Consider the following 12,820-nt stretch of genomic DNA (forward strand, 5'->3'; position numbering starts at 1 on the left):
TATAGGTTAATTTTCAAAACATACTAGATTCCACTAAAATACAGTGATTTTTGGCTCATGTGCCTGTATAATTTAACAGTCTTCAGCAAAAATTCTGGGAGCTGAAGTGTTGATGGCATCTCTCTACCATTGTCTATAAAGTTCACAGAACAGCGTAATCAAACCTGGCAATTCTTGAAATCCGAAAGATGTATCTATGGGGAGCAGAACAGAAGAAAGCTTCTGTAATGCACAAAGGAGAAGCACAGGAGTAAACAAAGGTATTATCACAAAGAACTGCATTATTCACCTTATGGAAAAATTGTCTATACTTATTTGAGTAGCCAAATGTGTTTCATTGTAAATGTCTAAATCTATGTGCTTTACTCACAAACCAATCCCCATTTGCTAATACCTAAAAGCAATGTCTTGTGTAATAAAGCTAGGCAAACATCTAGGACAAGATTTCAGGTAGTCATTACAGCCTTTGTGTATCTCAGTCTCTGGGGCAATATCTACAAAGCAGTTATTTCAAAGTAACTTTGGCAGTGTCTAAATAATGCATATGCGGTTTCAAAATAAAATTGAAATAGTGGGTGTATTATTCTGAGTCTGATAAACCTCATTCTGGCTACATCTACACTAGCCCAAAACTTCGAAATGGCCACGCAAATGGCCATTTCAAAGTTTACTAATGAAGCGTTGAAATACATATTCAGCACCTCATTAGAATGCTGACAGCCGCAGTACTTTGAAATTGATATGGCTCGCTGCCGCATGGCTCATCCAGACGGGGCTCCTTTTCGAAAGGACCCCAGGAACTTCGAAATCCCCTTATACCTATCTGCTGTTAGGAATAAGGAGATTTCAAAGTTGTCAGGGTCCTTTCAAAAAGGAGCCCCGTCTGGACGAGCCGCACGTCGGCAAGCCGCGTCAATTTTGAAGTGCCGCCGCTGCCAGCATGCTAATGAGGCCTTGAATATGTATTTCAGTGCTTCATTAGTAAATTTCAAAATGGCCATTTCAAAGTTTTGGGCTAGAGTAGACACGGCCTCTATGAGGAATAATGTGTATTCTGAACTTGCTATTTTGAAATAGGCACATCTACATTCATTTAATAGAGCCTATCTCACAGAACTGGAAGGGACCTTGAGAGGTCATTGCATCCAGTCTCCTGCACTCACAGCAGGACCTTTCACTCTGATGGAAAATTTTTAACTCTTTTTGCCCCAGATCTCTAAATGGCCCCCTCAAAGATTGAATTCACAACCCTTGGTTTAGCAGGCCAATGCTCAAACCACTGAGCCATCCTTCCTCCCTCTGGATGAGCACTATTTCTAAATAAGACATAATGGGTTCTAATGGCACTATTTCAAAAGAGTGCTATGCGTCCGGAATTGTTATTTTGCAATAGCTGGGTGCTATTGCAAAATGCATTTTGTGTGTGGTTGTGTTATTTTGAAATAAGATATTTTCTTATATATCTTATTTTGAAATAAGGTTGTTGTGTAGACGTAGCCCAAGTGTCCAACCTAGGCCACCTGACAAACAAGCTTCTTTAAGGTATCCAAAACCTGGCACCCAAAATCACCTGACATTTTAAAAATTGTTTGCTCTAGTGAATAGAACTTATTTCTGATGGGTTAGAAACTCCCAGTGCAAGCATTCTCCCAATGTAAAACACTCTAGTATTCCTTGAGATACTGAAGCATCATTACTCTACCAGTGAATTCTTTCCCTCTTTGGGAAAGAACATTCCAGGCATCTGAGAGTTGACAGGTTGGAACCAAAGTGAAACTTACCAGATTCCTATTTTTTTGCAGCAGTCTCTACTAGCAATCACTTTTTCTTGGCCTGAACTATTTATCCAGAATCACTGGTAGCCCCTAAATTGCCTCACTTTTGCAAGCTTCACAGCTCTAGAGGCTAATTAATCAGACCCATGATTTTATTCAAGGAAGGAAAGAAAAGAAAAACAGAAGGCAGACATGCAAGTGAGAAAAGGAAAGTGAAAGAAGGAACTAGCTGTTCTTTAAGGGGCTTTTCAATGCAGAATGAAGTTTAACCCAGGTCCCTGATCCTATTAATTGACCTCACCTTCTTTTAGATCATGAGCTGTACTTGTTAAGTTCTCCTCTTCTTCATCTGTACTGGAATCACTGGGCTCAGGTTCAGAACTCAAGTGATGATTCTTTTCAATTGCCTCTGTTATTTTCTCTTGGACTGATTTACAATCTTTAAAAAATATCACATAATTACTAAACAAGGAGCAAAGAAGAGAAATAACCAAAAGCATATGGGGAAACGGAATCATTCAGTTGTCTGAAATTGGCTTAAACAAAGCAATCTTCTCAGTGCAGGGTTAATTAAAATCCAGCAAGCATTCACCAGTGATAATGTTTTGAAGTATAGTAAAATCAAACGGCAAACCATTATAAAAACTCATGCAGGTGGATCTACAAACATACATGCAGGAAGCCAGCCACAAAAACATCACAAAGACACAAAACTTCCTTTGTTAAACGGTACATGCACAAACAAAAAAACTGTTCGATTACCAGAAACGTTTTATTGTCCTGTGCTTCTTTTCTAAAAAAAAATCTTACACCATATTTTTACACACTAAAGTCTCCATATTCATTTCTGATTATTTGTAAAATTCCTCAGACTGAAGACATAGTCTTATCTAGAGACACAGTAATAGGGGAATGTAAATCCAGAGAAATATTTGCTTCACCTAACAGCAACAAACTATGATGTTTAAGATTTTGTTTGATAGACAGGATTATTAGCATGACATTTGTAGCATTATAGTGGAGGTTGTGCTATTCCTTCTAGCAGTGTTTCACGTATCATATGCTAAAGAGTAAAATTAGAAGATCACATGCTTCTAAACTACGCTATTTAACAAAGAAGGACAATGGTAGCTCGTGTTGATTTTAGCTGTGCTCACAGACTAACTTCCTGATGCCTCCTCCTACTTCTTCCCTCCTGCAAACTGGGCTTATCCCTCCAAATACCAAGCAGGTTACTACAACTGTAGCTTCCATTTGAAGAGTCATAATATGACTATATTGTGTTTAATTTTTATTGAGGGAGATGTATTAAGAACACTACATTTCTGTCAATGTTGTCCAATTTTCAGACCAAAGGAAGGAACTATCCTGCTTGCAGATAATGCTACTGCTTTTATGGAGAATGCTAAAAAAAGAAAAGAAAATTGCTCTGTGAGAAAAATAAAACCCCTGGGAGGAGGGAGTGTATGGACAGAAGAGGTTTCTCCTACCAATGAATGGAAAATAATAGCTAGTGATGCTTTTGAGACTGGAGAATGAACACCAACAATCCACAAACCACAATATCTATCAGTAGATATAACAGGGTTAAGGTGCCCAGTATTTCAGAATTACTCATGGCAGTGAAAGACTCTGTCAGAAGCACTAAAGGTGACAATCCAACTGTCAAAACAAAAAAGCTGTCCAGTAGCACTTTAAAGACTAACAAAATAATTTATTAGGTGATGAGCTTTTGTGGGACAGATCCACTTCTTCAGATCATAGCTATACCAGAGCAGAGTGGTTCTCAGTGGAGGTTAGGAAGGCCAGTGGAAGTCGCTACAGGCTGAACCTCTCTAATCCAAAACTCTTTCATCCAGCAAACTCCATAACCCAGAATGATTTTAGTTAGCTGGAAAACCAGCTAACCATGGGTGTGGCCAAGTTTCCTGTGGTCTCACAAAGTTTGTTTTCAGTCATGAGCCCTGGCTCTCAGTGTTTTGTGCTATTGTTTAGCTGTAACTTACCCCTAAATGTTTTCTAAGAGTGTTTACCCCTACACATCTTCCAAGAGTGGAAGCGTTAGTAATGCTGCTAGCTAATACTGGCAAATTCTCTCGTGTGGCACCAATCAAGTCCCAAGGGTACCTGATTAGAGAGGTTCAACCTGTAGTCAAACTCCTCCTCGCTTATCTTTTTCCCCTGACTCTCTGTCTACATCTTACCATTCTACTTTCTTTCCTTTCCCCTTCCTCTTTTGCATTTCCCGTGGGCTTCCTTGTTCTCCACTGCTGCCCCTTCTCCCTACTTCCTTTTCTGAGGGTGTGTTTACGCTAGAAACTAACGTCAAAGTTAACTTCAAAGTTAGGCACTACTTCGAAGTAGCCAGTGGAGAGTCTACACACATTTTCCCTTCCTTCAAAGTTAACTTCAAAGTAGGGAGCCCAACTTCAAACTCTTTACTCCATTCCTGGGAATGGAGTAGTGCCCTACTTCAAAGTTTAACTGCAAAGTAGGGTGTGCGTAAACGCTCAGCTTCAAAGTTGCTTACTTCAAAGTTGTACTTCGAAGTAAGTAACTTAAAAGTTATTTTTATAGTGTAGACACAGCCTGAAATAGGACAAAGTCAAGGAAAGACAAATTTTGTCGGACTGGCAGGGAAAGCTTTCTAAGGATGATCAGTTTCCCACAGGAAATGAGAGACACCGCCACTTACAGCTTATAAATAGAGACTGAACAAACAATAGGAACCTTGGAAACAGTCCCATGCGGGCAGGACGTAGACTGGATGGCACTTACTAGGTCCTTCCTCTCTGTAACTCTGTGATTAGATTATTGTTTTTCTTCCTCACGCTTGTTTATTCTCACCTCTTCCCCACCTCTCAGCTGTCTTGCTATCTTTCTCCCCAGCATTTCTGTTCTTTCTCCCCAGGCCTGGCCTTCACCCACTTGCATTCTGGTTAAATAATATACTAGCCCCAATGTGAAGCCACTCCATTTTCTTGGAGTTATCTGGACATGACACAACCACAGAAACATAGAACACTAGAACTGGAAGGGACCTTGAGAGGTCATTGAGTCCAGTCCCCTGCCCTCAGGTCAGGACCAAGCACCATCTACACCACCCTGATAGAGGTCTATCTAACCTACTCTTTAATATCTTCGGTGGTGGAGCTTCCACAACCTCCCTAGGCAACTTATTCCAGTGTCTAATCACCCTAACAGGTAGTTTTTCCTAATGTCCAACCTAAACCTCCCTTGCTGCTAAACCATGCTGCAGCATTTCAAGGCAGAGTCTTACCTGTTGATTAGCTGGCAGCTCCCACTCATCCCAGCTTACTGCCCTTGTTACATGTTCGACAAAAGGGAGCACTGGGAATCAATCAGAATATAAAGCCCAAAGCAGGCTGATAAATACAGCACACAGTAATTCTGTCTCTTGGGATGAGTGATATCTCTTTGTCACAAAATCCACAAGATCAGAAAATACACAGCAGGTATTTACATGCCTTCTACCAATTCTAACTCTCACATTTATGATGCCTTTCCCAGACTCAGGCAGCAACTGAATAAGCCCTGACCAGTGTTTCCTCTTATGAATTTCTTTTCATGTAAATTAACCTCTGAGGACTATTTCTGCAACACCTAGAATCAGACAGGTTGGCAGCAGCGTAGTCAATTTGCTACCAACAGTAGCACAGTATCTGCTACCAACCACCAGGGCAGGGTAGGAACACCAGATACAGGGGGAAGAGCAGTGGCGACTACTTTCTATAGGAAAGGTGGGCAAAATACAGCCTGTGGGCCTGATACAGCCCACCAAGCCTTTGGATCTGGCCTGCCAGGACCTTCAGGCAGGCTCCTTGCCTGCTGCAGCACCAAGCAGCTCAAAATGACCTCCCCATCAAAAATTACCTACCCATCTTCTACAGAATGTTGGCAACTAACCAAAGGAACTCATGTGCAGAAGAGAGCTAAGAGCCTAATTTTGCAACTCCTTCTAGATGTTAGCCAGCGAGAGCGAAGCAGGTTTTCTCTGGAAGTGGGTGCAACGCAACAATTTTCCGGACTGGCCCAGTATTTTGCTAGATTAGTGAGTAGGGGGAGATTGTGGGGTCAGGCCCTAAGGAAAGTTTGATTGACAAGGTGCCAGGTACTATCCGTCAAATCCTTTTTTCTCAACGGTAGTGTCCTTACAAAAAGGCCCTTATTCAACCATTACTCACATGCTCTTCCTTGACAAATTCTGTATCTTCTCCCAAATTCACCATGAGTATCCTGTAGTGGGCAGGGAGCTGGATTGGATAGGACCTACTTTTGTATTTCTACCTTCTATGATTAAATTATTATTTTTGGCCGCATAGCCCTTGTTTTCCCTATTTGGCCCCTGAATCTTAGACATTCTCCAGGCACTGACAATGCTGTATTTTGATGGAAAAATATATATTCTTTTATCAGTACTACACTTACCCCATCTGGCATCCTCATCCTGGCAACTGAAATAAGCCTTTCTAAAAACAGAAGCCATCCCAAATGCTATATTCATTCAAAACTATAACTACAGTATAAAATTATGCATTAATATCAGCACCCAGGAATTTGATCGAATAAGGACAATGGTCTTATTTTGTGCCAAAACCATGGCAGGTCATTAGCTCAGCACATATGATTATCCCTTTCTTCCCTTTCCTTTATTACAGCACTTTATTCTATATGCATGCTTGCTAATGACTTCAATCTTCAACCCCACTTAATACTCATCTAACAGTCTAATGGTGAAACTGCTTAAGCTGAGGTGCCTCACACAAGTAAAAGGAAAGTTTTGAGAAACACTATAAATAATTCAATGTTATCCATGAATACTAAATTATCCCCTTTTTACAATTTTGAATGCATAATAGAGCAAAGCCAAAGTGCAGTGCAATCCAAAGCAATCTAACACCACAAGACTTGCAAATAATACAGCAAAGCATTCTACAGGGTTTGCTTTGCACAAGCAGTGCTATTTGATACATGCTGCACTCAAACAGAAAGCAACAGGGACAAAACACAAACAGCTATTAAAACTAACTGAGATCTTTACATACTCCACTGCAAAACTGACATCCAAAATACAGTTATGCATCACTACAGAAGGCCATTTCATTACTTTACAGGGACATTCCCAGTCTTTTCAGAAAACACTCCACATGAAATTTCATGCCAAATACGTAACTTCCTTCCCACGCAAATATGCAATCCCGAACAGTCTTATTCATATGGGTACAACTATAAACTGTAATTTGCCCAGCCCCCAAAACGTCCCTCCATAGCAGTGGGGCTGGAACATTAATATCCCCTTTTTACAAACAGCCAAACGGAGGCCCGTGGAGGTTAAGTGGTTTGCTCATGGTCAGAGAGAGAGTCTGTGACAGAATGGAAGACCATGTCTGTGGACTCCCAGTTTGGTTGCCTGCGCACTGCACCACAATATACAAGAGATTTTAAGGGGTCCTTATGGAAATTGGAATTACAAGAATTACAAACCAGTTCATCTGAGCTGGCATATGAATCCTCTAGGTCTTCCAATCTTGTCATATGAACAGGACTGAGCTTTATAAAATTACAGAAGATGTCCAACGTAAGGGTACTGCAGTCCATGGGGAAAAATTAATCACATATTGCCCCCATGACTGATAGAAACACAAAAAGAATAGCCAAACCATACATTGGAATACTTCATAATATCAAGCAAAGAACTCACAACACATCACTGCTGGTTATTTGGCACACAGATCAAAACTACAATCTAACCGTTTTACAGTATACACTAAGAACTTCTCATACTGTATCAAAATGCCATCTCAGTTATGAATGGTAAGACCAAATGACATAACACTTCCATGCACTGGACACATCACATTTCCACCAAGAGACCATACTTACCACCTCCTTCATCAGCCTCAGGAGGATCCTTGTTTGTATTCTCTGCTTCCACAGTGCTGACTTCCAAATGCTCTAGAATAACCTCCTCCCCATCTTCCCTCATGTCGCTTCCATCCTCCACCCCCTCTTCCCTTGCATTATTTTCTATTGACCCTGCACAATTGAGTTCCCCATTGAGTTTATTTGCACCTTGATGATGTATTTCCATCATACTTGCATGAAGACCCTCAACTTCTTCCCTCACCACAACCTCTGCTTTTCTCTCTTCTGCTTCATCCATTTCTTCCTCTTCCACTGCATCTATTTCCTGATTTTCCACAGCTTTCAGCAGTTTGCTTTCCCAAGTCTCATTTCCATACTTCTCATGTGTTGGTGCCCTTTCAATGTCTTCCTTTTCATTGCCCTTCACACTGTCTTTCATCTTTTCAGTTTCAGAGTTGTCTTCACTGCTATACAGAGTACTGCTGGATGAGAGAGAGGATGCAGACTTCCTATCTACAAACAGTAAACACAATTTTATTTTACTATTTTTCTGCAAAGCATCTGGCCTCTCTGTGCACCAGTTCATTTAGCTCTGCTGAAAGTGCCAGATCCCCATCTGGGGTAAAGTGCCATTGTTCTGCTTCAGACCAGCTGAGGATCTGCCACAAAATGCCTAATTACACCGACAGGTCCATGACCTGAAGCTAAAAAAAAAAAAAAAAAAGAGTTAATCAAAGCCAGTTAACATATTTTGTTTCTGATACTGCAACCATAGCACCGGAAATCTCTATCAATGATACATGGGATCTGCTTCTCAGACTACCTCTGAATACAGCTGGAAAGGAGTAACAACAAACTCATCCAGCTGTATTTGGCATGATGTTTCAACAGTCAGAGTTCTTCAGCACACTTATAATAGATCCAGCAAGATGTTATGAATCTCCTGTGGCCCACACAGGAATCAATACCATACAGGATTAATCCTTGCTGTTACACAGTAGCTCTCATTTTCTGGCATTCTACACAACTTTATTTTTCTTGATGCATTCTTATGACTATGCTTCAATTTTATTTTTTTAAAACTTAAGTACAATATTTTTACAGGAGCTAAATTCTTTGAGTTATTTATGTACAACTTCCATGAACTTCGGTAAGACTAGTGAGGTTGTCTTCCCATAGGGAATGTGGCCCTAAAACAATATACTGCTTGCTAAGAGTAACAGATTATCCATCCAGGAGGCTAAAGTCTTCTATTTATCACAGAGGAAGACAAAGAACAGAGCAATCCTCCCTACATGTCAGTTCTAGGGTGCCTCAGCTTTGTTCTAGAAAGGCCATCACTGCATTAGCTCAGAATCACTTGCCCATCCAAGCCTTACCATCTCCACAGAGACTGACAGTGAAGATGATAATTAATATCAGTGGGGATGTGGAATCTGCCCGCTTGTATTTTACTGAAAAACATCTCACACGCAGACTACTGAACAGCAATCCCACGGTAGTGACTTCCAGTAGCTACTGTCTGCCTAAATCCGACCCTGCAAACTAGAGGTAAAAAGTTCTGAATCCCTAGGGCCACCCAGTTCCTTAGGAACATTATAATTATTAAAGATACAAACAACAACATGAATAGACTCATTGAGAAAAAACAAAATTCATACACTCACGTAAGTAGCGTGTGTTTCTTTCCAGTAGAACTGGTCAATGATACTTTACTATGTATTCATCGGCTTATGCGCCTTAATGATGTAAGTATCCAATTATTTTTTATTTGCTCCTTGTTTATGCCTAAGCCATAACTTTACTTGTGAAAATAAGAACTTAGGCTTCTCAGTTATCTGAATATATTTATAAATCTTTTCACAATGGCTACATCTACACTAGAAGCATCTGTCTACAGAAGTTACTGTCGGAAGAGATGTTCCGACAAAACTTCTGTCAACAGATTGCGTCTACACATAAAAATGGATCAATCTTTTGATCTTCTCTGTTGAAAAAGGGCCCCCTGGAGTATCTACACAGCTTTTTTTCAACAGTTTCTGCTGAGAAAACATATCTTGTGTGTAGATGCTCCACAAGTTTTGTCAAAAAAACCCCAGTTTTGTCTACAAAACTCTCTAGCGTAGAGGTAGCCATAGGGTGAAATTCTGCTTTCAGTTACACCTGTACAATCCTTTTGAATTCAGGTGCTGTAGTGATGCATGCAGCATAAATGAAGAGATCATATGAAATAAGATATAATTTGATCTACCCTGTATTATTCTTTGTCCCATTATTATCATCAAAAAAACAAACCAGCAGTCACGCAGCACTTTAAAGACTAACAAAATAATCTATTAGGTGAAGTGCCAGCTCCATTTTGAAGGGGGAGGCTGCCTGGTGAAGGGCAGCCTGGGGGAGTTCCTGGCCATATTCCAGGATGTCGCAGCCTCCTAACAGCAGTTCTTGGCCCAGCTGCCCCCTCCCGCTGCCCCCACCACTGCCCCTCCCACCAGCCACCCAGGAGAGGACCCTGCTGGCTTGGACTGCCAGCCTGAGGACAATCCCTGGCCCGACCTCCCTGTACTCCCCGCCGGGGACTCCTGACAAGGCGGGGCATAGGACCCAGGTCTGGCACGGACTGCACTCCTCCCTGGCCCCTGAGTGATGGCCCACTGGGTGGGACACCTAGGTCCCCCACCCCCTCCATAGTTAGCCCCCTAGTAAATAGCTAGCCCCCCTGTAAATACTTAGCCATAGCATTATGTTTAGCAATAACTATTACACACACAGTTTCTACAGTTACCAATACACGGGTTTCTTTTTCAAAAACGATGTGTGCTGTGTGTTTGGCTGGGGGGAGCATGAGGTGCGGCGGGGAGTGTGCAGGAAGCCCTCCGGGGGTGGCCAGGGCAGCACTCACTGAGGCCCCTGGTCAAAGTACCAGTGCAGGGCCTCCCGGATGCAGATCCTGTCCTGGTGGGCCTGATGGCTAGGGGCAGCAGCTGGCTGGGAGTAGCCCATGCCAGCCTCGACTGGCCACACCTGCACGAAGGCCTCCCCCTTACTCTCCACAAGATTGTGGAGCGTGCATCAGGCGCTCTCAACCTGGGGCACACTGACGACGCCCACATCCAGGCAGTCGAGGAGATAGCACCACCACCCTTTCAAGAAGCCAGAAGGTACGCTCAACCACCTGGTAGACATGGTTGAGCTGGTGGTTGAAGCTCTCCTGGCTGGGGTTGGGGGCCGAATGAGCCAGGGCTGGAGCGGGTATGCAGCGTCAGCCACGAGGCAGGGGGGCATGGTAGTGTCCTGCAGTGGAATCTCCCTCTGGGGGACGTAGGTCCCTGCCCCCGGCCAGTGGCACAAGCCCGATTTCTGGAAGACCCGCACATCATGGGTGCAGCCCGGCCAGCCCACGTATATGTTCTGGAACTGGCCCCGGCTGTCCACCGTGGCCTGCAGGACCAGAGAATGGTAGCCCTTCCTGTTTACGAATTGTCCTCTGCTGTGCTCCAGGGCATAGATAGGTGTGTGGGTCCCATCAAGGGCCCTGAAGCTATTCAAGAACCCCACTGCGGTGAACCCCACAGTGGCCACATCCAGGTCCCCAATGTGGATGACCCACTGGAGGAGCATGGCATTTACAGCACAGACCACCTGCAAGGGGGTGGGGGCATAGGCATACATGAGGGTGTGTGGGGTGTGCCCAGCCCCACCCTGGAGCCCCTTGGCCCCACCCCTGGTGGGTGCACGCTCGGACCTCCTTACCTCCATCACGAAAGCCCCAACTGTGGCCTTGCCCACACCAAATTGGTGTCCCACTGAGCAGTAGCAGTCTGGAGTGGCCGATTTCCCAGAAGTTATCACAACCCTCTTCTCCACAGGGAGGGTGCACTACATCCGGGTGTCCTGGTGTCTCAGCACAGGGGACAGCCCCTGGCAGAGCTCCAGGAAGGCCTGCTGCCACATCCGGAAATTCCAGAGCCACCGGTCATCATCCCACTCCCCCATGACCAGTTGCTCCCGCTGCTCTGAGCTAGTGGGCTCACTCCAAAGCTGGCAGAGTGCCTGCGGCGGGGGGAGCAGAGGACCTCATGGTTTGGGGCATGCCCTTCTGCCCCTTGGGCGGGGGCCCTGCCAGGACCTGCAGGGCAGCCAACAGTGCTGCAGCCAGCAGGGCACCCACTCTGCTGGTGGCAGCCAGCAGGGTGTCAAGCTGCTGCTGCTTCATGTCTGTTCCTGAGGGCACTGTGTCAGCGGGGGTTGTGGCAGCTCCGCAGGCCTCCTGCTGTGCTGGCCGAGGGTGCTGGAGAGGGGCCCTTTAAAGGAGCAGCTTGTTGCGGCCCCAGAAGACGTTGGCTACCCTGCAACCCTGTCCGCAGCATTTCCTGGCCCTTTCTTTCGAAAGAGGCCATTGGCGAGTGTAGATGCTCTCTTTTGACGTCCTGGATGGCCCCTTTTGACATGGCATGTGGCCCTTTCAATAGTGCTCATCAACACCGTCAGCCCCGGCCCGTGTGTAGACGCTCCCCTTCAAAAGATTGTCTTTCGACCACGCTATTTTAAAAGAGCGCTCTAGTGTTCAGATAGGTAGTATGTCTTCTATCTATCTAACTACAAAAAAGTGAATTTTCTTCCATTAGCTTATAAAGTATCTCTTGTTTAGAAGAATGGGGATTTTATTTTATTTTTGTTTTGTTTTTATTTCTCAGCTCCTGCTCCAATCATTTTAAGCAGTGGTCCTCTATACTGATCATAACCAGTACCCTTGTCCGCACTGTCTTTTGACTGTCTGCTTTCTTGCCCATAAGTCATTGCTGACAATCACATACACTCTTAACAGGTAAATCAGTGCCTGGCATAGTTAACAAAAACACAATAAGAAAAGTTGTCGTTCTTTTTTGATAATTAAAAGCAAATCTTGCCCATCATTCCTAAGCTAAATTCTTCTTTTCTTACCAGTCTCACAGCACTGTGTCTTACCATGCTGCATGACACAAGTGTGTTTATCAAATGCATCAGTTTCCATTGTTATCCAGACGTTCAAATTTTCCACGCTTTTCGCGCATGTAACATACAGTATTTTGTAACTACTTGCCCTCAAAGAACATTTGTCATCTAGGCAAAACTAAGCCTAGCCAAAAGAATGAAAGCTAGATAGTTAATCACATGCC

The 12,820-nt window shown here is 43.7% G+C and overlaps 1 protein-coding gene across 2 annotated transcripts in view; it reads right to left on the reverse strand.

Moving 5' to 3' along the window:
* The window catches only part of ERICH3 (glutamate rich 3), a 68,209-nt gene that overhangs the window by 10,639 nt on the left and 44,750 nt on the right, over nt 1-12,820 (reverse strand). The window contains exons 12-13 of one of the 2 annotated variants that reach the window (XM_075003354.1): nt 7,869-8,174; nt 2,077-2,214 (exon numbers count right to left, since the gene is read on the reverse strand). In XM_075003354.1, the coding sequence (XP_074859455.1) occupies nt 2,077-2,214; nt 7,869-8,174 (444 nt within the window). Of the gene's footprint in view, nt 1-2,076; nt 2,215-7,679; nt 8,175-12,820 lie in introns of both variants that reach the window. The other variant, XM_075003353.1, reaches the window with a different exon arrangement.

This window comes from Carettochelys insculpta, chromosome 9, assembly GCF_033958435.1.
Source record: "Carettochelys insculpta isolate YL-2023 chromosome 9, ASM3395843v1, whole genome shotgun sequence".
Taxonomy (NCBI): domain Eukaryota; kingdom Metazoa; phylum Chordata; order Testudines; family Carettochelyidae; genus Carettochelys; species Carettochelys insculpta.